The 26157-nt window shown below is 41.4% G+C and overlaps 1 protein-coding gene across 3 annotated transcripts in view; it reads left to right on the forward strand.

Annotated features, from left to right (window-relative positions):
* znf341 (zinc finger protein 341) overlaps positions 1-24252 on the forward strand; it is a 43602-nt gene extending 19350 nt beyond the window's left edge. For 2 of the 3 annotated variants that reach the window (XM_028812395.2, XM_028812397.2), the window contains exons 5-15: positions 2884-3081; positions 3597-3789; positions 8382-8475; positions 8818-9023; positions 11750-11946; positions 13612-13820; positions 14576-14672; positions 17514-17646; positions 20787-20898; positions 20979-21049; positions 23563-24252. In XM_028812395.2, the coding sequence (XP_028668228.2) occupies positions 2884-3081; positions 3597-3789; positions 8382-8475; positions 8818-9023; positions 11750-11946; positions 13612-13820; positions 14576-14672; positions 17514-17646; positions 20787-20898; positions 20979-21049; positions 23563-24050 (1998 nt within the window). In that variant the 3' untranslated portion in view covers positions 24051-24252. The remainder of the gene's footprint in view (positions 1-2883; positions 3082-3596; positions 3790-8381; positions 8476-8817; positions 9024-11749; positions 11947-13611; positions 13821-14575; positions 14673-17513; positions 17647-20786; positions 20899-20978; positions 21050-23562) is intronic. The other variant, XM_028812396.2, reaches the window with a different exon arrangement.
* The last annotated feature ends 1905 nt before the right edge of the window (positions 24253-26157 follow it).

The raw sequence follows: 26157 nt of genomic DNA on the forward strand, positions 1-26157 counted from the left end.
TTGTAGTGGCCAAAATTATGAAAATGGTGTCACTCTCCAAATTACCCATGAACCAAACTGTATTTTAACTCCTGTCGACTTCATTTATGTTTTATTTTAAGGTAGCGAAAAATCCTTTTCAACTTTAAAACTGTTTTGCATTTATCAAATCAGATGTCATTTATGAATAAAGAAATAAAGCAGTATTGGTCGAAACAATGGAAATACAGGGGGTCCTCGGGTTACGTCTCGACATATGACGTTTCAAGTTTACAACGCTCACTCCCATAAAAACATTTAAAAAATTGAGACATGAGAAGGAATAAAGGTAAGGTTTATTTTTTTTTTTTTTACACTCGTTTTTTTCTGTTACTACAGTACAGTGTACAGTACATTATATTTATGTCCTTTTCCTTTTTCTGTGGCTTAGTTGTGTTTTTATGTTCTAGATTATGATTTTGCAAATGTGTTAGGATAGGTAAGTGACTTAGGCTAGGGTGTGTTTCGACTTACACCAAAATTCGGGTTACATCACTGTTGTAGGAGCAGAACTGTGTTGGAACCCGAGGACTCCCTGTATACAGTTCAGAAATAAGTTTTTGGTATGTGAATAATGGTGAAGAGTAGGCTATATAAAAATACACACTACAAATGTATAATATATTCTTAACACACAATGTGAGGTATGTGTGTTAGATAGATAGATAGATAGATAGATAGATACTTTATTAATCCCAAGGGGAAATTCACAATTCATTACCTGTTTAGTAAAATACACTAAAGGTGGAAAGAGCATATTTATTTAAAATTAATTGAAAAGTGGCTTTGTTTAATTTCTGGACTTTTTGTTAAGTTGATTAAAGTTCACGTGTTACACGCAGCCATATTTTCTCATTTTTCAGCTCATGCATATGTACTAATTAGGGAAATTCTACTTCCTAAAAGTCCAAAAATTGGTTTATGCAAATTAACTAAGGTTTAATCAGCAATGTTTTTACTTCCTAAGATGTCTGAGGAAAGCCTAGAAACCCAAGATCTCCTGTTTTATGTTTATTAACCTCTACTGGTGAAGAGTGGGGTCTATACTCACTGGCTGCATTATATCCTAATACAATACCTGCTCAGCTCTGAATGGCAAAAATGTGGTGACTGTCATAATGTTACTGGTATATACAGATCCCTTCAGTACATACTGTATACAACGCCTGCTGCCATTTTGCTAAGTGATGCACTTGAACACCTCATCAGTGATAGTTCCTGGTTTCATCCACTGTTTTGGGTCTTTAAACATCACACACCCTCATCCAGGCGATCCAGCCTGGAGTGATCAGTTCCTAGCATGTGACTGCAAAGCACCCCTCCCAATCTACAGCCATCTTGAGGCTTTCTCTGCTGCCACTGTTGTTTTCCTAAAGTCCTTTCTTCTGAATGCACCAAGAATGGCTTGGAAGCTGAAGGCCTTGTATAGAAACTGACCTGCAAAGCCTCTGCAGCACTCTTTTATGGGTACACATAATGCGTGCCACCCCGTCTACAGTACTCCTCCACTTTTCTAATTTTGCTCGTTTCATTAAAGGGTATATGCTCTCTTCAATTGCTGTCTGTAGGTGGCCAATAAAATCGAAAAGGTAGAACTGGGTCGCAAGACAGTAAAGTTTGAGAAACATTGCTGTAGGGCAACAGCTGAGGATACGCTCAAATGTTCCTCTTCTGAGGCACATGGGGCACGCTGGTGAGTCCACCTTGTCCGGGGCAGCAGATGGGCTAGTAAAACATCATACACAGATTGGATAAGCAACTTATTGTGGTAATATTTAGCCTGTCACAAACTGAACCAGATCTTACAGCCTATTGCTTGTTCCAGTCTTATCCATACACCTTGCTACTGCATACCCACCATCTAATTTATGTGCAGTTCTTCAGCTTCAGCTCTTCTTTTGAATCAGTCTTCACCCAGAGCTTTGTCATAGAAGGGTGCCAATACATTCCCTAATCCAACTTGGCCTGCTGCCATTAAACCCACCAGCATACTGTGATCTAGCAGTAGACCAGACAGAGTCGTGGCATCCAGTGCCCACCATTTTCTCTCAGTCTTTACCTTGATGACCGCTTGGGAGACATTAGATCACTTGAATTTCTGTACTGCAGAACTCCTCACCCAAGCTACTGATGGGGAATCTCAGCTTGTTCTTATTTCTGTACAGTGTGATGCTGCTTAGGCTTTGTGGCAGGCCTGACCACTTGCAGAACTGAGAACTGATCCTTCTATCAAAGCCCTCCACGTTGGACAGTGGGAACTCATACATGAGCAAAGAACACCAAATTCTGGGCAGAATACCATGCTGGTAAATAAGAGTACTTAGAAAAGCTGACAATATTAGTAAGACTTCTGTCATCATGCACAGTCACTTTTCTCTCTTCTCAGTTCTGGCAGACAAGTCAGCCATTAGCACCTCTAGATTTACAAGTCTAATCAACAGCCGCTCATGCATACAGTCTAATGTTGCATTTAAAGTATGTTGTTGTATACTTTGCAGTTATGAATTAAGATATCGTTTTGTCTGCACAATAAAATATAAAGCAACAACCCCATAACCACACATAAGGACTACTAGCTTAGATACTGGAGAGCTGCTGCTGTCAATAACAGGCTTGTAGGTGGTGGTAAGATGGTCAGACCTGTCCAGATGTTCATTTAAACACATTAACATTTGAATACAGCAGGTCCAGCTTGTTTTGTCCACAAAAGGAACAGTCCGTTAGAAGTGTGATCCATCCAAAGTTGCCTACCCGATAACACCAACATTCAGAATTCCCCATCGTTACAGTATTGATAATCGAGTGAATTATTTCTCTATGGTGTGTATTTTTTTTCTATAAATAATTATTTTCTTTGTTTCTTAGAGCAATATGAACATGCATGCCAGCTCATCCTACCTCCAACATCCTGCACCTCCAGGCCAGTCAGCTTCTCTTGTTGCACAGGTGCCATCTAGTAGTAGCAATGCTGGTGCCCAGGTCTACAGTTCATTGCCTGCTATAACTGGAAATGGTGCTGGAGAAGTTCAGGGTCTGAGTCTTCAGCACTTTCAGCAATCACAGGTAGGAGTAAAGGATGAAACACATACTGTTTTTGTTTTTTCAGTAGTTATCACTGGAATATTGATAGTGCATACAAGAAGCAGAAATTTGCTTCTGCTTAGTTCTGTAGAATTTGTTTTCATAATCAAGAGGGCCAGACAACAGAAAGAGATGTTTACTTTTACAGAGATGAAAGAAAGCATGAGGCAGTGATGCAGTATAAAATTGTGTTTCTACAATATTTATCATTTGCATTTGAAATGAGACACATAAGAGAGGTTTGAATACTTTGAGAAGCTCGCCTTGCCAAATTTTAAAGGTAGCAGATACAGCTGATGTTGGCAGCAACCACTTTAGTGACAGCAGTTCCCTGGTTTGTGTATAAGGCAGCATACAATGTAGCTAAAAGTTTAGAAAAAGATGGAACATTATTCTTTGGAGGCCACTTACTAAAATATTTAAAGTGATTAAATATGATCATTCTTTCTGTCATGCAGCGGTTACAAAAAGAAATGTTAACTTTTCTTTGTTTATAGCAGGTTCCAAGCCAGTGTGTAGACAGTCCTCCATTTTCCAGTCCACCAGTGTATAGCCCTGGAAAGCAAGGATTCAAGACAAAAACCAGCAGCATTAGCAGTTCCATCACCAGCAATAACCTTTCGGAGCAAGGAGATTTTGATCAATCTGCTAAGCCGCACCATACAAAAAGCATAGTTGATGGACAGGCAGGTACTATGATGAATAAATGTAGACATAATGTTTGGTTTATTTTTAATTTATTGCTGCTCATATTAAATCTACCAACAAAGAGAGAGTACTGTGATTCCTAGGGTGGCAATGAGGCATGCCTTTGTGAAGGAATACATTTGATTTGTAGTGGTAGTGGTGGGGAGGTCCTGTTAAACTATACTGTGGGGAAAATTGGACAAAAAGTGTCTAGCAGTGAACATAAATAGCAAGTTTTACCACTTACTGCAAGTGCATTATTAAAAGGAAAATTTGATTGGTTTGCGGGTAAAGGATTGGTTTGGGGGTAAATCATAGTAATTGTGTTTCTGCTGGCACTGGCAGCCCCCATTCTCTAACCATCAGTAAAATGATTCCTTCACTCATAAGATTTAACTGTCTGAGCTTTAATATCCATCCTACCCATACTTCTTTTTCTAAATGGCATATGAAGCAGCATGGTCACCTTGTGCTTTTTATTCTCCTCTGCCTTTTCTGTATAAGTTTCAATCCCCATTGAATTGACTGAACCTGATATTGTATATTTTAATTTTTTATTTCCCTCTGTTGGCTTCACAACTGTTGACTTCACTGCCTGCATTTTTTCTAATAGACATTTTTAAGGCTGACAAATTAAATGCCAGCAGCTCTGCAAGTGATATCTTTAGTACTAATTAGGGCATGGCCTAACATAATAAGTGAGTGAAACCACACAATTAGTGTTAGCCTCCAGGTTGTACCATCCACTTTTACTGTGTACTGTACTTGCTTTCCTAGATACTTTTTGTTCATCCATCCATTCTTTTTCAAATTTACTTTTCCAACTGAGATGTTTCCAGGGCCAGGTTCCTTTCCTGTCAAACCTAGGAACAAGGTAGGAACAAACCTGGACGGTGACTGCATGGTGGCTTTGAGCTCACAATGATGCAAATCATGGACATTTTCCCTTTTTTGTTTTAAATTGCAGTTTTGTTTTACAATATTGGAAATAATAATTATTTACATTTATGTAGTCCTTTTCTCACTGCTGAAAGCACTCCACGCAAGGAGGACCCAGGATGCGGACCCATGCACTACCATTGCACCACCTCCTGCCACACATGCCGGGAAAGTGATCACAAAAGTGCACCTAACTTTGAAGTGGCATCTGCATGCATGCACACACACACACACACAGACACACACACACACACACACCCTGGTCTAATTTAAAATCCTCAATAAACATGTTACTCTTAGGAATATGTGGGGAAGACAGAAGTATTGCAGATATCGAGAGAACTTGCAAATACCACAGAGACAGTGCATGGTCTGGTATTTGAACTTAGAACTCTTGAAGCTATGTGGCAGCAGAGCAGTTTTTCTTGTCTGAAAACTTTTCCGCTTATTGTAATAGTAAATAAACACCATCTGCCCATGGCCGGACTGACCTTTGCCTTATGAAGTAAAAGTTTATTAATAAGAGGTTGTTTCCTCCAGAATTTTCATCCTGTTATAGTTTTTGCCACTCCATACTTCTGTTGTGACTAAACCTTGGCTTTGGATTGCTTGCTTTTGATTTTCAGATTTTTGTTTTGGTTACATTTCAGCAGTCCGTTATTGTTTTTGTGGTCTGTGCAGTACTATGAGTCACACAACTATGAACATGAAGAGTTATTTCCTTGGGATCTCTATGAGTCAAAGTAAAGAACATTCTTAATTGCTTTAACAGTTGATATTCAGATACATTTTCCTGACTGGTGAAAAGCAACATTAATGCTAAGTAAATTATTTAAATGATTTACCACAGCAGCAAATCAAACCTCTAGTGCGCATGATGACAAAAACAGATGTCCACATAAAAGCAAACACAAAGACACTTGTGCATGTCACCTGTTACAGTATGAGAAAAGAGGAGGGTCTATTTTGGAAAATTGTTTTTTTTTTTTTTTTTTTTTTTTTTTTTTTTTTTAAACTTTATACCATGCAGAATTGTGTTTATCAAGACTAAAACTTTTGGCAGAAGGCAGAAAGGGGGCATTTACATATGAGATTTGAATATTTGTCTCGGAATGATGGTTATTTCTATCCTAACCCAGCAGTTTTGTATTGCCTTTGCTAACCTTCCATGGTGTCTTGCTCCATGGAAACAGTGGAAATATGGTAGGAGTAAAAATTAATTTAATCTCTCTTCATTCCTATTTCTAAAACAGCCTTATCCTGAGCAGGGTCACAGGGGTCACAAGCATAGGGTGCATATCATGAACAGTTCCTGGACAGAGGCCAGTCCATCACAGGGTGAACTCACACACGGGCCAATTTACCGTCACCAGTCCACTTAACTTGCATGTTTTTGGACTGTGGGAGGGAACCCACGCATGCAAACAGCACACAGAATACTGTGAATATGTCATAAAATCATTAAATTGAATTTATGACTGAGTTTGTGTGAAATTAGAGAGCAGAAAATGATTACAGTGATCCCCCACTGTATTGCGGTTCAGCTATCGCGCCCCCGCTACATGTTGGATTTATTATTATTATTATTACTAGGGGGCTTTGCCCCCAGCTCACTTCGTTTTGGTTTACCGGATCAACAATTTAAAGAGATTGTTATTTTCATGGGAATTGTTACATATGCATTATTTTCATTTTTACTTTAAAACTTTTGTAAAAACAATATTTGTCCTGTATTTCCTGCCCCGGGCATGGTTAAGTTTCTTTCTCGTAGGACTTATAATGTTGCTTGCGTTGTGAAGGGGGGGGGGGGGAGGTTGTAGGCTTTCTGAGCGCACACTAAAGAGATGTGATTGGTTCAGCTGTTGTCTTGCTGCTGCTGGCCAGCTGTGTGTTCTGCTTGTCACGTTTTGCATCAATCACTTAAAAGCATGTACAGTAGCTGTCCTTTTGCCACTTCGCATCTGCCACTAGCTTTCTGAAAGGAGGGTGGGGGGGGTGAGGGCTGAACGCACACCAAGGAGATGCACTCAGATCATCTGCTGGCTTGCTGCAGCTGCTGCGGGCGAGCTGCATGTTCTGCATGTCATTGTTTTAAGAGCTGGGAGCACTCCAACAACTGCTAGGTTAGATGTCCGTGAACTTGTTTTAAATTGTTTGTAAGTAGGACGTGACATGCAAAAGTCACCGTCTCACGGGTTTTGCTTCCTAAGGTTGTAATGTCTAGTCTCGTGTGTCATCAAAGTGTCTCTCCGAGATGATCTGGTCTCAATCGCTTCGCTCAACCCCCCCCGGAGGCGCGCTACGCTCCTGCCACTTCGCATCTCTCTCGCTCGTGTTGTGAAGGGGGGAGCTGAACGCATGCTAAGGAGAAGCAGACGGATCAGCTACTGGCTGACGTGACGTTAAAATGTCTCTCGCGGGATGTCAAATTGTCTTCTGAGAAGATCACGCCTGGTCTCCCTGCCAAGATTTTTTTTTTATAATAGAGAGATGTTACTCATCTGCGGTGGGTTGGCACCCTGCCCGGGATTGGTTCCTGCCTTTTGCCCTGTGTTGGCTGGGATTGGCTCCAGCAGACCCCCATGACCCTGTGTTCGGATTCAGCGGGTTGGAAAATGGATGGATGGATGGAGATGTTACTCATATCCTTAGCCCGACATCCACATATCATATGTGTTTACAAAGTGCATTTTAATAAGTTTACATGTGTTTAAAGCGTGTGGGAGGGGTATTTTAAGGCGCTTTTTTTTTTTTTTTTTGTTCTTTATTTCGCATTATACAATTTCTTGTATTAGGAATTTGGTAGTTTTCGCATACCCCTTGGGGTCAGAGCGCAGGGTCAGCCATTGTACAGTGCCCCTGGAGCAATTACAGGTTAAGGGCCTTGCTCAAGGGCCCAGCAGAGCAGTGACCTTTTTTGGCAGTGACGGGATTTGAACCGGCAACCTTTGGGATACCAGCGCAGATCCTTAGCCTCCGAGCCACCACTCTGCCCCAAACTTAAACTATAAAAAAATGTTTATTTATATGGTCTTTCTATATCGCAGATTTTCACCTGTCACTGATGGGTCTGGAATGTTACTTCTGTGATAGGCAGGGGATCACTGTACCAGGAAGAGCCCATGATGATGTGAGGCTAGGAAAGTGACAGATAACTCCAAAGTTGTGTTGAAGGAGTTAAACTTTATTGAACTTTATGGCTTTATTGAATGTTGCAGCACATTAAAACTTGTTAGTAAAACCTAAAGTTTGGATTTGGGATTGCAGAAGTGGAATCTGTGACTTTTGTGTTTATGGTCAATTTTACGTTGGTTTTTGGATTTTTTTTCTTCCCATAAACATGAGCAAGAAATGCAGTATATTGTGTTCCATCTGGTCATTATATATGTATTAAGTTGTTTTTTTTTTTTTTTTTGGGAAGACCCTGGTATAGAACGTTTAAGAGCAAAACATGTTAATTTAGAATTGGCCCATGAAAGTAGGTAAAATGAAACCAGCCAAAATGTAATTTATATGTAAACGTAAAGCTTTTTAACACTACTGTACCTAAAGACAATGGTCTTTTGTCTTTAAAAATAGTTTGTGAGCATCTGAGAACTTTCGAAATTTTGCATAAGGCATGAAAAGGCTAATCCCAGCTCTGCTTCCTTTATTAGGTGCTTCAATAAAAGGAAAGGCCCAGAAGCTGAAATGCAGCTTCTGTGACAAAACATTCACTAAGAACTTTGATCTACAGCAGCATGTCCGTAGGTGAGTTTGTGATTTAATTTAGAATTGAATATGTTTTACGAGAATTTTGGTATTACCTCCCCAGTTTGTGTGATACCCTTTTAAAAATAAGCATATGCTTGTAAAAAGAATAGTTTAATGTGAAACAAACTACAACTGCAATATACTGTGCAGCAGACAGTGAACATTACTAGTCTGTTAAGTTTGTGTGAAAACTGCTAGCTGAGTACTGTCGGTCAGTAGGTAGAATAAGGAATTGCAAGTTGACTTAAGGTCAGACTATTAAGAAAAAAAAATAAGAATAATAAATAAGGTTTTTAATATTGTATTACAGAGCACAATTACCTTTATCTCTCTTAACAGCCACACTGGGGAAAAGCCATTTCAGTGTATTGTGTGTGGTAGGGCCTTCGCACAGAAGTCGAATGTGAAGAAACATATGCAAACTCATAAAGTGTGGCCTTCTGGAATGGGATCAACGGTCTCTCGGCTGCCCATTACTGTTAAGGTCATTCCTTCAAATAACAGTGAAGGTGGAGATCAGCCGACAGAGAAAGAAAACCACTCAGGTACTGCTTAATGACATCTTTTTCTGGACAAAGCAGAATTCTGCATGTATTAAAAAATATTCCTCATTGAAGCATCTGATAATTGGCTTGTCAATCATAGGTAGCCTCCAAGAAGTGAAACTAATGGATGCTGTATAATATAGTATATTGAATATGTGTATTCTATATTCGTTCACTGATTCCATTAATAATTGATAACAGACATTATCTCACTCGACAGAAATTTATTTTTTTCCTTTAATATTTTGTTCCTAAATTGTTAAGATAGGCATTGTTTAGCTTGGTTTACAGTGAATTAAACATGTTTTTTGAATTTTACATCACATTATAGTAGAAGTGCTGTGGAGTATTGTATAATGCCACATATACTGTAAAAATGAAGCCCACACAAGGTATAATTGCATTGATGTGATGTTCCACTCCTGGCACACTTGAAAAATGCAATTTTGCAAAATAGTGCAGCAACAACCGAACATTCTCAAACCCACTTTATCTAATTCTGTGTATGGTCTGTGGTTGAAGCCTATACTATCATCAATGGGTACAAGACAGGCATCAGCACTGTAAGGGGCACCATTCCATTGCAGGGACCACTCGCACATATATACACATTGGGCTCATTTGTAGTTGTTAGTCAGTCCTGACCAAAGACATCTGTGGGGTGTAGAATAAGAACCAGAGTATCCAGAGGAAAAGCTGCGCAGATATTTTGAGAAGACTACTACTCCACTCAGAATTTCATCTGGGCACAGGTTTTGAGCCAAGGAAGCTGGAGTTGAGAGGCATTATCACTAACCACTGTGCCATCGAGTCTGTGGTACTGTTTATTTTAAGAAATATTTTACAGTTGTTAGGGAGACCCATTGCTGACTGAAACTGCATACAATAAATGTGCTACTCTGACTTGATTTAAGGGCAAACATAAATGTAAATGCTTGTTTTTCTCAGGAAAGCAGAAATGGACCGCTCAGGCCGTGCTTATGCTCAACACACTATGCTGTGTTTATCGTTGTACAGTACACACCATTGGGTCATATAGATGGTGTAAATATTTTTGTACATTCCAGTTCGACAGTCAATTTGCCATATTAATACTAGCTGTCCCCCGCGGCTCTGCCCACATAGTAGTGAAACAGGAAAACTTTAAAAATCAAAAAAAAAAAAAAAATGTATTGAGAAGAATTTATATTGATAGCTTTCGTATCTGAGGGCCTCTTGATATACGATATTTTTGGTTTTGCTATTGGGGGCGAAGACATGTAAGTTTCTTGGGGAACTAACTCGGGAGAAAGCGATGTAAAGATGATCATACGAGAAGCCTGGTGAGCTAAGATCAACCTCTGCCACCTTCAGTGTCTGCCTCTGGGTCTTGTTAATTGACATTGCAAAGTGTTACCGGGGACTGTAATCTCTTGAATTGAAAGGGCATGTCCATCGCGATTTGAGGAATGTGAGGGATTAGAATTCTCTTGCCAATGCCACATCAGACTGACCCAAATGGAAGCTGGCGCATGAGTGAGGAGGGCCCTGCCCGCTTGCCCCTGCCCTCAGACCGCAGCCTTTCTCTCGGGTTTGTGTGAATAAATCGCTTCTGCAAGCGAACTATGATTCTTAGCACGATGAAAGAAGTCACAAAATCAACCGGAATGTTCGAGGAAATTATAGAAAAAAACCCCAAGCTAAATCTGTTAAGTAGTTCTCTCGTGAAAAGTGGACAGACAGATAGATGTTGGATTATGTCTGTGTGTGTGTGTGTGTGTGTGTGTGTGTGTGTGTGTGTGTGTGTGTGTGTGTGTGATAGATAGATGGGAAATACACCATCTCAAAAATACAAATAGGACAAGGTATTAAGCTGTTGTTCAGTAAAATTATACCATACATTGCATCAATGTTCATATTGATTACTACACGTCAATATTGCTGCTACATCTTTGTCTTGTCTTTGCACAATATCTTGTTTGTGTTTTAAATTTAAATTCTATTTTTAATTTAATTTTAATTTTTTATTTGCACTTCATGTTGTTACACTGTGGACCCTGAGCTTCGCAATTTCGTGTCTGTATACTTATATATGATTGAGATGACAATAAAGTTCGCTTTGACTTTTAACTTGAAATGAATGCCTATAAGCTCTGATCGTTCCCAGCCATTCTTATGTATTAAGTAGAAACTTGGTGACATTTTACCTGTTGAATCTGTTTTGTTCAGTGCCCGTAGCTCTAGTGTAATACATCAAGAATGTAAAGCCCAGGCTGAAAACATGCCTTCCATTGTTGTATTAGTGTGCTTGTTTAACAGCTATACTTCAGGTGAACATTTATCATTGTTTTTAGAAATGTGTAATTTGAGCAGATGAAGAAGAAATAGGCATAGAAACTAAAATGTGAAATCTGACTTCTAAAAGGAATAGTTTCATTAGCATTCATTCTTTTATAAACATAGGTTTACTGAGTATTTACTGTGAATTTCCCCTTGGGGGCATAGAAACTAAAATGTGAAATCTGACTTCTAAAAGGAATAGTTTCATTAGCATTCATTCTTTTATAAACATAGGTTTACTGAGTATTTACTGTGAATTTCCCCTTGGGGATTAATAAAGTATCTATCGATCTATCTATCGATTGATCCATCGCCCTGCCTGCTTGCTTTCAGGCCATTGCTTGTTTGCTTTTTTGTTTTTACTGAATAGTACAGAGATTCTATAGAAATCCCTTGTATTGTTACAGGCGAGATGGGAGTACCTGACAGCACCATTCCTCCTGAAATGGACAGCCAGCTCCAAAGCAAACCAAGGACGTGTGGGAACAATGAAAACAAGCAGATTGTACTCATCGATAGTTCATACCAATGCCAGTTCTGTGGCAGTAAATTTAGTACATACTTCCAACTGAAGTCGCATATGACGCAACACAAGGATGAGCAGGTACGAACAGCTGTAGCTGAGCAACTGAAGTGTCTCACTTTATTAATACATGCCAAGAATTTTAGGCTTCTGGCATATAATAAATTTCTTTACTATCCTCACAGTCAGACTTGCATCAAGACTAAATTTACCCTAGAGATCTTGTGTGCAAATTTATGGGAATTACTTCAGGATTATCTAAGCATCTACAAAGTATCCAATTTCCAAATCAAAAGAAAAAACACAACAAAGGGACACTACTACTGACAGGCCTCATGTTTACACTTGTGATCTTTATAAGAAGTGACTCGCACCATACATGTAGCCCAGGATATTCCAGAATTAGCCAGGCCAAAATTTACAGGGATTTGCTTGTTCACAGATGTAAGGGTTAACAGAGTAATTTCCCCAGACTGACGCATTGTATTCACTTATATAGTCCCAGACATGGGGGCAGAGATCCTAAAAGGTGTACAAAAGACCCACAACCACCAACTTCAGAGTGTCTTATTTAAAGTGTTATTTATTTTTGACTAAAACAAAATAGATTAAGCAACATTGGTTGAGAGGTGGTTTTGTACTGTATGATATAATATACAGGTAGTTGAATCTCAAAGATTAATTTTAAAGGTCAATAATACTGTGGAAAAACAGTGCGTACAAATATGAAGCAGCAACTGTCAAAAAGATGAATTCTGTTGCCTTTCTCACTGTTTCCAAAAGTTGCATAAAGCTGAGCTTCCACCAGAGAAGCAGTACCATATCTGTTAAGCAAAAAATACACAACCACACCTGGAGGTATCTGTAGAATCTCCATCCATCCATTAACTAGAAAACCTGCTTTATCCACTTTGGGATTGTGGGTGCTGAAGCCTTTCCTGCTAAAGCAGAATACAAATAGGATGGAGAGCCAGTCCATTGTATGGCACACTCATTCACAGACAGAAAAGTGACACGGAATACAAGGTTTCATTATAAATCAATCATATTCTGAAAACTGCAAATTTGACATTAGGGCCATGTCCTATATAATTTACTTTTAGTCTTGTTGCCTCATATCCTATTTTAGTAAAAAAAACTCCAGAGGCTGTTAATGTGATATGAGAAATTGAAACCCAAAGCTGCTCATCTTCTATGAAAGACTTGGTGGCAAAGTTCTCATTAAAGAATATTTACACAGAACTGTTCCCTTCTTTGTTCGTAGCTATGCAGAACTAGAAACAAAATGGGTTGCAGACTGCCAAAGACATAGGAGTTTGAGATGGGCTGTTCATTTAGTAAAAAGAGCCATTTATATGAATATAGTGTTGCTCGAGTCCATATAGGCAAAAAGTGGCATACTCTAACAGAATTTACACCATGATAGGATGTAATGTTTTTCATCTTTTACAATAAATGACATTTAATGCAATAATTAGAGCATGTGGAATTTGGGAGAAACTAGTGCATTATCAATTGTATGCAATTTGCTCTCTTGTGGTCTAAACATGGAGAAGTAAGATAATGGGATTTTGTTTTCATGAACTCTGTATATTATTAGTGGAACACAACAGTTTTGTGTGAATCTGATTTCTAAAAATGTCATTCAGCAAGTGCTTTTGATGAAGACAAAATCTGAGCAATGAACTGAAAGTGTCTATACAGATAGTCTAGTGACTTTCTATTGACTGGCGCAGTCTTTCACAGGTTTACAAGTGTGTTGTCAAGTCCTGCTCCCTCACCTTCCAGAAGCTGGATCTGTTTCTGGAGCATATAAGAACCCATCAAGAGCAGCTCACATACCGCTGCCATCTGTGCAGTAAAGTGTTTCCTTCGCTGTTTGAACTCGGGGTACATCAGTATTCACACAACTTCTGTCCACAGCAGAATCCTCGAAAGGAGTCCACATTTTTCAGGTAAGCCATTAAATCGCCTGCAAATTCTTCAGTCTAAATATTGCTGTAATAGGTGTAGATTAGACAGGGTCCTCTCTGTGACATCACATTGTTTATCATAAGAAAAATCAATGAATGGATAACAGATACTGCATTCTAGAATAAGCTGCAAACATCTTTTGGGTGTCCTTTTGTAAGATTGACGCCCTGGCCATTGCACTTGTCATTCATAAGCAGTGAAAGAGCATTTGCTGTCATGCCCAACACTTAGATATGAAAAGCTTTATTTCACAGGGTGTGTGCTCTCATTGCTTTAACTTATTTATTGAACTGACTAAAGCACATCATGGCAAAATCTGGCACAAGGCAGGAAACCAAGTATTTAGATGCGAGTCTTGATTAACAGCAGCTCTGAATTTCCGTAACTTTCTTCAGTGATAACCCCACACTGTTGTTTTGATAGTATGCTTAGCTTGCTTCTGCAGGTTTGTAAGCAAAAAGTGGGGAGACAGACTGGAAGAATCCTAGCATGTGTGCACATATATTCGCTTTACAAGGAAAACACAAAACTGGCTGCAAGTTGGTTGGGTTACTTTGGTTTCATTATTGACATCACCATCTCTCTTTAAATTCTATTTTAAAAATTATTTTATAAATTTGCAAAATTCTGTTGTTTAATAAATAGAAGCAGTGCTAAGAACCGATTGGGTTTTTTTGTTTTGTCTCCTGCAGACATGTTTGTTCGTATGTCAATTGTATTTATTTTTACTATTTAGGTGTTTAAAATGCCAAAGCAGATACTCCACACAAGAAGCTCTGGAACAGCATCTTCAAACAGCCTCTCACAACTTCCCCTGCCCACACTGTCAAAAGGTATCTCCGCAAAATTACAAAATAGCAGATTTTAAAATGAACAGCTGCTGCTGTGACACCTTTCTGGGAATTGTGTGATTTTACAGTGTAGACTGTATGCTTCAGGACAGTCACAGCTATCGAAATAGAGGAGGGAAAGTAGTGGGAAAATTGAAAAAGACATTTTTGATTGGTTTAATATGCACTTATGCCCATACAGATTCTTGCATGGCAGATAATATCCAGGCCAGCTTTAGATTCTGTGTTTAACAACCTGGTAGATTTGCTGTTTGGTACAACTTTTCATTTAACCAACTGAATGTGGCCGAGGTGGCGTATGTATCCTGCCAATGCCAGTTGATGCGTATTCGATACGTACCAAGGATCATATTCGAAGCACTGGTCACGCCATCTAGCAGTCTTAGTGGAAACTACATCCGCCTGATGGAAGCGAAGTGTTGGTGTGGCCATGCACATTGATTTTGGCAATTAATGTCGAGAAATTGTCCAAATTTGATGTAAGTTGTGCGAAGATAAAAATATGTACCAGCTTGTTTGCTTCTGTGCTATATTCAAATTAACAATCTCCACTTAATTTCAACAGAGTGTAATTGCAGACCGCAGTACCTATGAGGTCAGTTATGCCCCCAACATCATGAAACACCTTCAACGTCAGTCACGTAACACCCATCACATTAGACTATGGTTAATATTAGAGCCCCGTTACACGATGGTTAAGATGAGGGTTATCTCAGTCAAAGGGTGTTTTGTGACTGACATTGTGGGCATTACCTCATCTATGTCATGGGTATTGCAGGCTGCAGATAGATCCTTCTCTTTAACACTAGAATTACCAGAGCCTACGAGAAAACTCGTAAATCCGGCCCACCTTAAATCCATTTGCACCTCTCAGTCAGCGTCTTTTGTCCTGTAAATGTGCCGATTAAGACAAGCAGCAAGCAGCCTGCTATTCCATCCCCCTACCGTCGCAGAATGTGCACAGTGTTCTCCCAGCTCATGCCTTGATTGATTATCTGGGAGTGAAGTGCTGGAGTTTTAGAGTGGAAATAATAGATCGTTATTTGGAACACATGCATTTCATGTGTGTTCCGTTTCTACAATAATCTGTGTAAACACATTGTTACAACAGAAACTTTTTCATATTTTAGTAATAAATGTTACAAAATGTAGGCATAAACTACAGTATAGAATGTGTGAAGCCTGAAGTCCAAAGATCAAATAAACAGTTTCACAAAAGGTTCAAGGACGATGCAACACCTTCCGTGGCGTAACGCTAAGATTTGTTGACTTGTAATCAAATGTCCCCGGTTCGATCCCCACTGCCTCCTATATTTTGGCGTTTTCAGTAGTGAGCTCCTCTTATTGTTAATATTATACAGTACACACATATATTTGGTGCGTGTCTGTAACAGCCGCTGTACATTTATAGGACTTGTAAAAGTTAACATTTTTTTTCACGTCTCTGAGTCACGACCACGATGCATACTACCATACCCCCCACTCCGGGATCTGACGCGGATACTTTTTATCTGAAACTGGGAATAACTGTAGATGTGAATGGTGTTTTGAGGCAATGGAACTGGAAATTCTCTGATCTGGAGGGATAAAAGACATTTGGAATAACTCATTTTATGACCTGTATAGTACATTTTGGAAAACATCGTGGCGCGGATGCAACATTATCCGTATTTTTCATATTCATTCGCATAACATCTTGCGGTAGTAATCACTGATCGCATGTTTTTTTTCCCCCGATCTTGCCAGTCCCCACATGTTGCTGTATGGTGATGTTTCTTTTGTACTCCAGGACATGCAGAGGAAAGAACAGTAGAAAGGTCAGTTCAGCGCTATATGCATTCATCAGATTCAAATGTTAACCGTGTACACACACGCAAGAACCGTCCTTCCTACATTTATGACATGTGTACCTGTTGCAATGCACACACTTCTCTCTGTGTGGTGGTTTCAATTATACACCTGAAAGAAAGTCTTAGTCGGCACATTTACAGGACAAAAGACGCTGACGGAGAGGTGCGAACAGATTTAAGGTGGGCCAGATTTACGAGTTTTCTCGTAGGCTCTGGTAATTCTCGTGTTAATTTATCATCTGATTGACAGCAAAAGCACAAAGAATTTCTTTTTTTTTATATAATTGTAAATAAATTTAGGCCACATACTAATGAGTTGCATTTTTTTTATGCATGTGACAAGCAGGCTGCAGTATGCTGCTGTAATCGCTGTAAGGGGCACCAGCTCTGTAGAAAATGTAAAGATGCACCTTATAAATTAGTAGACCAACATGGCCACTCTGCTAAGCTGTTTTTATTTTGTTTCCAATAGAAATTCTTCGTACTCGGGGAGCTTTGTCCTCATCTTGTGTTAATATACACTCAGCCAGTCATGATGACTCTGCAGCTTTTATTTAAAATGTCTTTTGTGGATACAACATCGCAATCCTTATGCAGTGCAGCCTTTAGAGGATCTTACGGGGTGAAACGGGACTCTTTACTGAAAGTGGAGAATTGCTTAGGCCTCACCACTACTTGATTATTTTGTTTATCTTTTTCATATAAAACATGATCATGCTTACACTGAAAAGCCACTGTACAAAAAGCAGCTTGAGAAGACTTCAACAGAAAGTGAAATTGTAAAGATCCGCACTTCCACACTAAAGAGTGGAAAAATTACACTTCATGCAAAGTGGTCATCGGTTCACTGATCCTCCGTCAACGGTTCTTCCTACCGCGGCCTGTTTGAATTGGGGGGTGGTCTAAACACGTTTGCCCACGCGACTGACTTTGTTGAACACAGATTTCTTTTTTTTGTTGTTGTTGTTTATAGGTGTTTCCATGTGAAAGATACTTTCGTCGACACCTTCCAACACATGGAATTGGGGGCAAATTTAAGTGTCAGATCTGCAAGAAGTTCTTCAAAACTGAGCACTACCTCAAACTTCACACTCGCATTCACTCTGGTGAGAGGAGAAGGTGTTTTACCCGTCCTGCGATCTCGGCTGTCAGCGAACTTGTAAAACTGTTCTATTCAGCGCTAAAATTCCTGGGCTTACCTCTGCTTTGTCACTCACCATTTTGGCTTTGTGTTGCACTGTGTACAGTATGCTGCTGTTTGTTGCATTTTTAAGAATGGGTTATGTTTGGCAGACCGTTGCGTAACTACATTTTTCCTTTTCATCTTTTATTAAAAGGATCAATTAAGTAAAAAAAAAGTTTACTAGTTATACAAGGTGAGCCAAAAAAAAGTACCACATTTCAAACAGTTTATTCCACAAAAACGCCACAATATAAAATAAATTTCATTACGACACAACAAAGGGTAAACAAAATACATTTTTGTTCACTGTGAATGAAAAATGTCTTCAAGATGGTGGCCATCATTAGCGATACACTTTTCGAGACGATTTCAGAACACTTGCATGACTCGTTCGGCCAATAGCGTCCTTGAGGGCTTCAGCGTCAACTTGAGAAGAAATCGCACGGAGCAAGATCAGGCGAACATGAAGGCCACCCGACATCGCCACGCATGGAGATCAGCTTCCCCGGAAACATCTCCCACAAAACTTGCATGGATCTCTGCGCCGTTTGAGCTGTCGCTCCATCCTGTTGACACCAGGCATCCGCCACATCTACTGCTTCCAGTTCTCTAGCATTTCGATGTAACATTCTGAAGTGACGATGACCGTTGCTCCCCAAACCTCAAAAAAAGTAAGGGCCAAATTCTACAGGGTGGGCCATTTATATGGATACACCTTAATAAAATGGGAATGGTTGGTGATATTAACTTCCTGTTTGTGGCACATTAGTATATGTGGGGGGGGAAACTTTTCAAGATGGGTGGTGACAATGGTGGCCATTTTGAAGTCGGCCATTTTGGATCCAACTTTTGTTTTTTCAATAGGAAGAGGGTCATGTGACACATCAAACTTATTGGGAATTTCACAAGAAAAACAATGGTGTGCTTGGTTTTAACGTAACTTAATTCTTTCATGAGTTATTTACAAGTTTCTGACCACTTATAAAACGTGTCCAATGTGCTGCCCATTGTGTTGGATTGTCAATGCAACCCTCTTCTCCCACTCTTCACACACTGATAGCAACACCGCAGGAGAAATGCTAGCACAGGCTTCCAGTATCCGTAGTTTCAGGTGCTGCACATCTCGTATCTTCACAGCATAGACAATTGCCTTCAGATGACCCCAAAGATAAAAGTCTAAGGGGGTCAGATCGGGAGACCTTGGGGGCCATTCAACTGGCCCACGACGACCAATCCACTTTCCAGGAAACTGTTCATCTAGGAATGCTCGGACCTGACACCGATAATGTGGTGGTGCACCATCTTGCTGGAAAAACTCGGGGAACGTGCCAGCTTCAGTGCATAAAGAGGGAAACACATCATCATGTAGCAATTTCGCATATCCAGTGGCCTTGAGGTTTCCATTGATGAAGAATGGCCCCACTATCTTTGTACCCCATATACCACACCATACCATCAATTTTTTTGTTCCAACAGTCTTGGAGGGATCTATCCAATGTGGGTTAGTGTCAGACCAATAGCGGTGGTTTTGTTTGTTAACTTCACCATTCACATAAAAGTTTGCCTCATCACTGAACAAAATCTTCTGCGAAAACTGAGGGTCCTGTTCCAATTTTTGTTTTGCCCATTCTGCAAATTCAGTGCGCCGATCTGGGTCATCCTTGTTGAGATGCTGCAGTAGCTGGAGTTTGTAAGGGTGCCATTTGTGAGTAGCTAATATCCGCCGAAGGGATGTTCGACTAATGCCACTCTCCAGTGACATGCGGCGAGTGCTACGCTGTGGGCTCTTGCTGAATGAAGCTAGGACAGCCACTGATGTTTCTTCATTAGTGACAGTTTTGATGCGTCCACATTTTGGCAAATCCAACACTGAACCAGTTTCACGAAACTTAGCAAGCAGTTTGCTAACTGTAGCATGGGAGATGGGTGGTCTCGTAGGGTGTCTTGCATTGAAATCTGCTGCAATGACCCGGTTACTGCGTTCACCAGACATCAACACAATTTCTATCCGCTCCTCACGTGTTAACCTCAGTGACATGTCAATGGCTGTACACAAAGAGAAACTTGTAAATAACTCATGAAAGAATTAAGTTACGTTAAAACCAAGCACACCATTGTTTTTCTTGTGAAATTCCCAATAAGTTTGATGTGTCACATGACCCTCTTCCTATTGAAAAAGCAAAAGTTGGATCCAAAATGGCCGACTTCAAAATGGCCACCATTGTCACCACCCATCTTGAAAAGTTTCCCCCCTCACATATACTAATGTGCCACAAACAGGAAGTTAATATCACCAACCATTCCCATTTTATTAAGATGTATCCATATAAATGGCCCACCCTGTACAACAGCGCACCAAACTGTAACACGCTCACTGTGGGGGGGTCTCTGGTGAAGTTCACGAGGGTTAGTTTCAGCCCAAAAGTGAAAGTTTTGCTTATTTACACAACCATTCAAATGGAAATGTGCTTCATCGCTGACGTCACATGACGATGGCATCTCGATGAACGGTCTGCAGAATGTTTGCGCACAACTCTCTACGGCTCTGCCAGTCTCTCTCAGCGAGTTCCTGCCCTGCCATCATTTTGTATTGGTGGTAATTAAGGTCCTTATGCAAAACGAAAGAAGTTTTGGAAATGCCCGAGGCTGAAGCGCGCTGAACGTCTAGGAGACTGCAAAATGGATGCCCTTACACCTTGGATGTTTTCAGGCATTTGAGGACGGCCTGGAGCTTTTCTGTTCAATGTTGTACCCGTCTAAATTTAGCCACCCACTAAAGAATTGTTTTCTAATTTGGGACGTCGCCATTAGGAGGGATGCTGAGGTGCGTTGTGTACTGACGATGGATTCGTTGTTTTTGAAGAACGCCTCGACAGCGAGAGCACAGTGCGCACTGGACCGACTGAAAACTACAAGGGATCACCTATCAAAGGACCCCCACCCCAATACCCACCTTGAGAGATGTGGTACTTCATTTTGGCTCACCCTGTATTTGCTAAGCAAGTCTTAAATGTGGAAAGAACTTTTTACAAATGTCACTGATATTCTGAAATTACGTTACAGGAGAAAAGCCTTATAAATGCTCTGTGTGTGACGCCACATTCAATCGCAAAGACAAAGTAAAAAGACACATGCTGATCCACGAGCCCTTCAAGAAGTACAAATGTCCGTTCAGGTAAAGATGGCCCCCACCAGCCTATCATCGCTCCTTTCTGTGAGTTTTAGGTTCTTACCATCTCGCTTCTTTCTTTTCAGAACACATGTGGGCTGCAGCAAAGAGTTCAACAGGCCAGACAAGCTGAAAGCACATATACTCTCCCACTCGGGTAAGAACGCAATACGTCCACCAGATGTATTTTACCAGTAAACCCCCGATTCTCTAAAGAATTGCAAATGCAAGAATGGCAATCAGTTTCTATTCCCTCCGATATTTGGAGGAATGACAAATGGTGGAGGGTGGGAGCGTCCTGGTAAAGTTTATTTTATATTTATAATATATTTGTACTAAAATTAATCAATTTATTAAAACAAAAATTGAATTTTAATTGTTACATCATTTAAGTCCAAAATGTCTTTGAGTTGTTGCACTTATAAATACAAACAATATCGGAGTGGAAAGGTTTAAATGAAGTAAATTGGAAACAAAACATTCATAAAATGGTAAATCCAAAATAGTTTAATCAGAGTCTTGGAAGCCGCTGGGTTTGACTCTGGGCGCTCTGGCGCATGTGCCTCGGTGCGTCCTGCGTCCGCCGTCCGTGCATATATTAATAGGCGCCTTCGTTCATTGTTTTTATCCATATGGGCTCGGTTTTGGATTTCTAATTGTTGAGCTCTTTGTTTTTGGAGCCGTGACTCCTTTGCTTCTGCTGTTTCAGAGGCGCGTTGTAGGAGCCTCCGTTTATTGTTTTTATCCATGCGGTCTCGTTTTTGTTTCTCTGTGGCTGTGTCGTTAGGTACAACTCTTACTTTTAATACTGAATTACCGTTATGTGATTCAAATATGCCACACTGACTGCTGGCACAGTGGATAAGAGCAAGTTTAGTTTCCAGGTTGTGTTGTTTGGGCGCATCTATGCGGTCTCGTACAGGTTGTGTTGTTTGGGCGCCACCTACTGACTCTGCGAAGCCGCTGGGTTTGACTCTGAGGCGTTCTGGCGCATGTGCCTCGGTGCGTCCTGTGTCCGCCGTCCATGCATATATTAAACTGTCGTTTAGTAATATAGATCTCCAGCTGCCTCCAGGGGTCTCACAAGAGAAAGTGGCATTGGAGATGTGATTTGCTGCTTCTCCTGTATTGGACTGATGATTATGTCACTTAAGTCATTTTCATACCCCTAGTCCCCCCGATTTGGAACAAAGCAAACGGACATTTTGTTCCTTTGTTTCAATTTCCAGTTAGTTTGGTTGCATTTCACTCTGTAAACTTTTTTTAAACATCCTGTGGGTGTGTCATGGACTTCTCTCATTGGGCAGAATAATTTTTACCCTCAGGAAAAAAAAAAACCTCATGGCGGGGATTTGCGCACCACTGGATGTTTCATAATCATTAACTGGAGGACTACTTGACGACTGTGCTCTACTAAGTTTATGCTTTGAAGAACACGTTTCAAATAGCTGAGTGTACAACAGACGACGAGCTCTGTCCACTGATGTGCTTCAGTTTTATGATGGCAGACGTATCACGTCATTTTCATTTAACTGTATGCTGTTGGCGTATTTACTCTCCCGTAGCCACAATATGAACATAACCTTAATCTGCTGTCTTAACTTTTGTACATATTTGTTATCAGGGTTTATTTTAGAAGGCTTGATTAGCATTGACGGACGTGTCAGGGTGCGCATTGAGTGGATGCCCCTCCTGTGTGCAGATGTACTCGTACACTTGATCGGCGGTCTCACCAGGGCTGATTGACTGATCTTCCAACATGTTCAATTGGTGTCTCATCGTGCATGCGAGGGACTTTGAGCCTTAATCAGGTGCGGCTCTGATTCGGCGAGTCGTTTGTGAGATTTTTTATCTGTGTGCTGATATCAAGTTACTACTAAGAGTCCACAGCAAAGGGTCTCGAATACTTGTGTCTGACTGTACTGTAGATATACTGATACACAAACGGGGGGGGGGGGGGGGGCTGACTGGGTATCTGTATATCTATAGTACAAACTGTGGGGACCACCGGGGGGGTCTGACTGCAATGTAGATACACAGATACCCAAACTGTGGGGACCACCGGGGAGGGGGGGGGGGGGGGGGGGGGGGTCTGAGTGTACTGTAGATATACTGATACACAAACTGTGGGGACCACGTGCTTGCCAATCTAAATCGCGTCTTTCTCCAAACAGCCAATCACAGAGCAGCAGCTTCATGCCATGCAGGCCCGGTTCAGAGGTCTCGTCCCAGGGTTGCAACATACCAAAGTGTGACAGTTGTGAAGGGGGCTGCGTATTTCTGAATGTCCTGGGAAGGCCGTGTGATGACTCGCTTTCCATTGAACTGCCAGTCTAAATCCACGGCTCGTTAGCACCGATGATCGATCACCCAATTGGCGTCTCCACCACAGAGTTAGAGTTAAATCCTCCACCCTGCATTCCTATTAGTGCTGTTCGTATCTTAAGAGTTTTTTAAGTCCACCGATTTCTTGCCCACACTGCTGCCAGGACAGGCGTCTGTCTCCCATGACCCTGAACTGAGGTGTCATTTTTCCTTGTAATCCAATCAATGCATAATCCAGGATTTGGAGCGTTTGCCAGTGTGACCTTTTCTTTTGTTTTTTAATTGATGTATGTACGTATATTTGTGTAAACACTCTGTCAGTGGTCTTCTCCCTTTGTCTTCCAGGTATTAAGCCTTACAAGTGCCAGTATTGCCAAAAAGCATTCAGCCGCAGAGCTCACATGCTCGAGCACCAGAGGTCACACACCGACAACTACAGATTCCGCTGCGTTACCTGCAACAAAGGCTTCACGCGACAGAAATATTTCCGGGACCACAAGTGCCCACTGGTGTCTGGAGCGGGAAGATCGGGACCAGAAAAAAGTGCAACTAAGAAAAAGGCCGCTCAGGCGTCCAAGGAGGTAGACTGCATGCGGACCAACGAGGAAGCACACCTTCCTCACGACGGCAAGGTGCTGGGCCTCGAGAAGGACAAAGAGGGCCGGATATTAGAGTCGCTCGGGGAGAACGGAGACAAAGAATCGGCGGAGGTCCACATTCCAGCGCAGGAGCTCTCGGGAGCCATGCCAAGCACTGAAGATCTGGCGGAGCTGCAGACTAACCAGGACGTGACTATGCTGGCAGTGCCCATCTTCATTCAGGCTGTAGACTGACGGGACGTCTCTGGCAGCTTATTTTCTTTTTTAACCGACTACTGGATGTGGTCAAGAAAGAGCTCAGGAATTCGGCTGCCTTTATGTGATGGAAGGAAATCGCCTCAACATTCCGTAAAAGAAGGACCAATGGGAACGACGTCAAGCGCATTGCTTTGTCATTTCAGGTGCAATCGACGAAGTAAAGTGGTTTTTAAATGTGCCCCTGCTGTGTACCTCGTGATATGGTGAGGCCTGTTGAAATCGGTCACGGCTCCACTCTGTGCCTGCAACTTTAGAAGTTCTTGAAGGCAACTTTTGTCATTTCAGGCTTGTTCACAAAGTTTTAAAAGGTAGGTAGGGGGGGGTGTGGGGGGGTTAGGGGGCTTTCCACCCTTGGAGACACAATAAGAAAGGATGGTCATTGTCAGGATGCGTGCTGCCACAAGCTGTCCTGGTGCCATCAAGCCACCACACCACTGGTCATTTTTCACTGTCCAGGCACCTATGAATACGAAGTGTGGGGCTTGGCAGTAGACGGACCACCCCCATCTGGAGTTGGGTCCTGCCCTGCACCAGTGCTGCCAGGATAGGCCCGGACCCGGCGGTCCTGAATTGAATTCAGTAAGGTTTGACATGGTGTGTACAAATCGGACAGGCAGTGGGGCATAGTGGGCAAAGGCTTTAGACGGGGGAGTCACTTGACCTGCCTGTGCTCCCATTGGGAAACCAAAAAGAAATGTCACCCACTGTATCATAAAGGTGTCAGCCACATCAATAAATGGCATCTACAGAAGGTCAGCTTACCTTATGGCAAGGGCAGACCTGCCACCTGTCTCCATTTTGATGGCATCTTTGTCCTGAAGGCTGCCATGCCCCAAGCACCACCACTTCTTCTTGTCATTATTTATTGCACAGTACTGTTCAACCCCATTGGTCCAAATTCAGGGTGGCAGCATCAGGTAACAAAACAACCAGAGACAGGGTACAGAAGGGCAGACCATACCCTCCCAATTTCCACCAAGTGAAATCACCGCTTTGTGGGCGAGAGACGGTGTGGACCCCCCCCCCCCCCCCAAACAAGCAGGATTTAAACCCAGGACCATGCCAACCCTGCTTCACTTTGAGTTTGGTGAAATGGAGGAAGGGTAAAATGAATTAGATTTGAGTGGATGAGAAGGATGGAGTGGACTTTTAAGTATTTTGGAGGTGCCTGCCAACAACGCCGGACCGATTATTGTAGCTAAGAGTATGACCTGCGCTGTGAGGCACAAGTGCTAACCACTGCACCACCATGCCTCTCTATTACTAAAACTATACTTTGAGTTGACGATACTCAAGAGCTTCATCTCCCTCTGCGTCTCCTGAGCTCCTGGTGCTAAAACTACAACCCCGTTCAGGTGGGATTCGTTTTTTTTTTTTTGATGTAAACCAGCAGTGCGTCGCCCTTTATCAGCACTTCCCAGTTCTCTTTAGTTAATGGAGGGCTAACCGTCAGTTCAGACCACACTACCAGTCTTTATTTAAAAAAACAACACGTCCAGTTGGTGCAGCCCAGAACCCCGGTACTTTTTATAAAAGTGGATGGCAGGGGGCCACCGAACTTCTGAGGGGATATAACGCTGCCCACCCTCCCTTACTACGGACACAGACAGTTCTTCAATTCCCCAAATGGCACTGGCTGACGTAATGATTACTGGAGGACCTCTGTGACTTTAGTCCCATTCAAATCACTCAGATGAATTTTCCTCAATTCTATTTAAACACCTGACTAGTTGATCCAGGGCTTGTTTATTTATTTATTTATTAATTTTTAAGGACTTGCCTTCTGTTAAAAAAAATGTCTCTGTAATTTATGAGACGTGAACATGCAGTCTGTGAAAAGTTGGCGATGCGAGCGACTCGGACAGGACTAAAATGACGGAGGTCCTCCGGTAAGAGAGAGGCTGCCTTCTTGAATTGAAGACACGACTCTTGAACGGTGGGGTGGCCTTCACATCAAAATGTCCGTCATTCGGCCCATGCCGATGATTCCACTGTTTAAACAGTTCAAGAAGCTGCAACAGTAAAGATGTTGTCTCTCCTTTCTGCAGGATTCACTTTATTTTTCTTGGCCACCACCGTAAAG

Source organism: Erpetoichthys calabaricus, chromosome 10 (genome assembly GCF_900747795.2).
Source record: "Erpetoichthys calabaricus chromosome 10, fErpCal1.3, whole genome shotgun sequence".
Taxonomy (NCBI): Eukaryota; Metazoa; Chordata; class Cladistia; order Polypteriformes; family Polypteridae; genus Erpetoichthys; species Erpetoichthys calabaricus.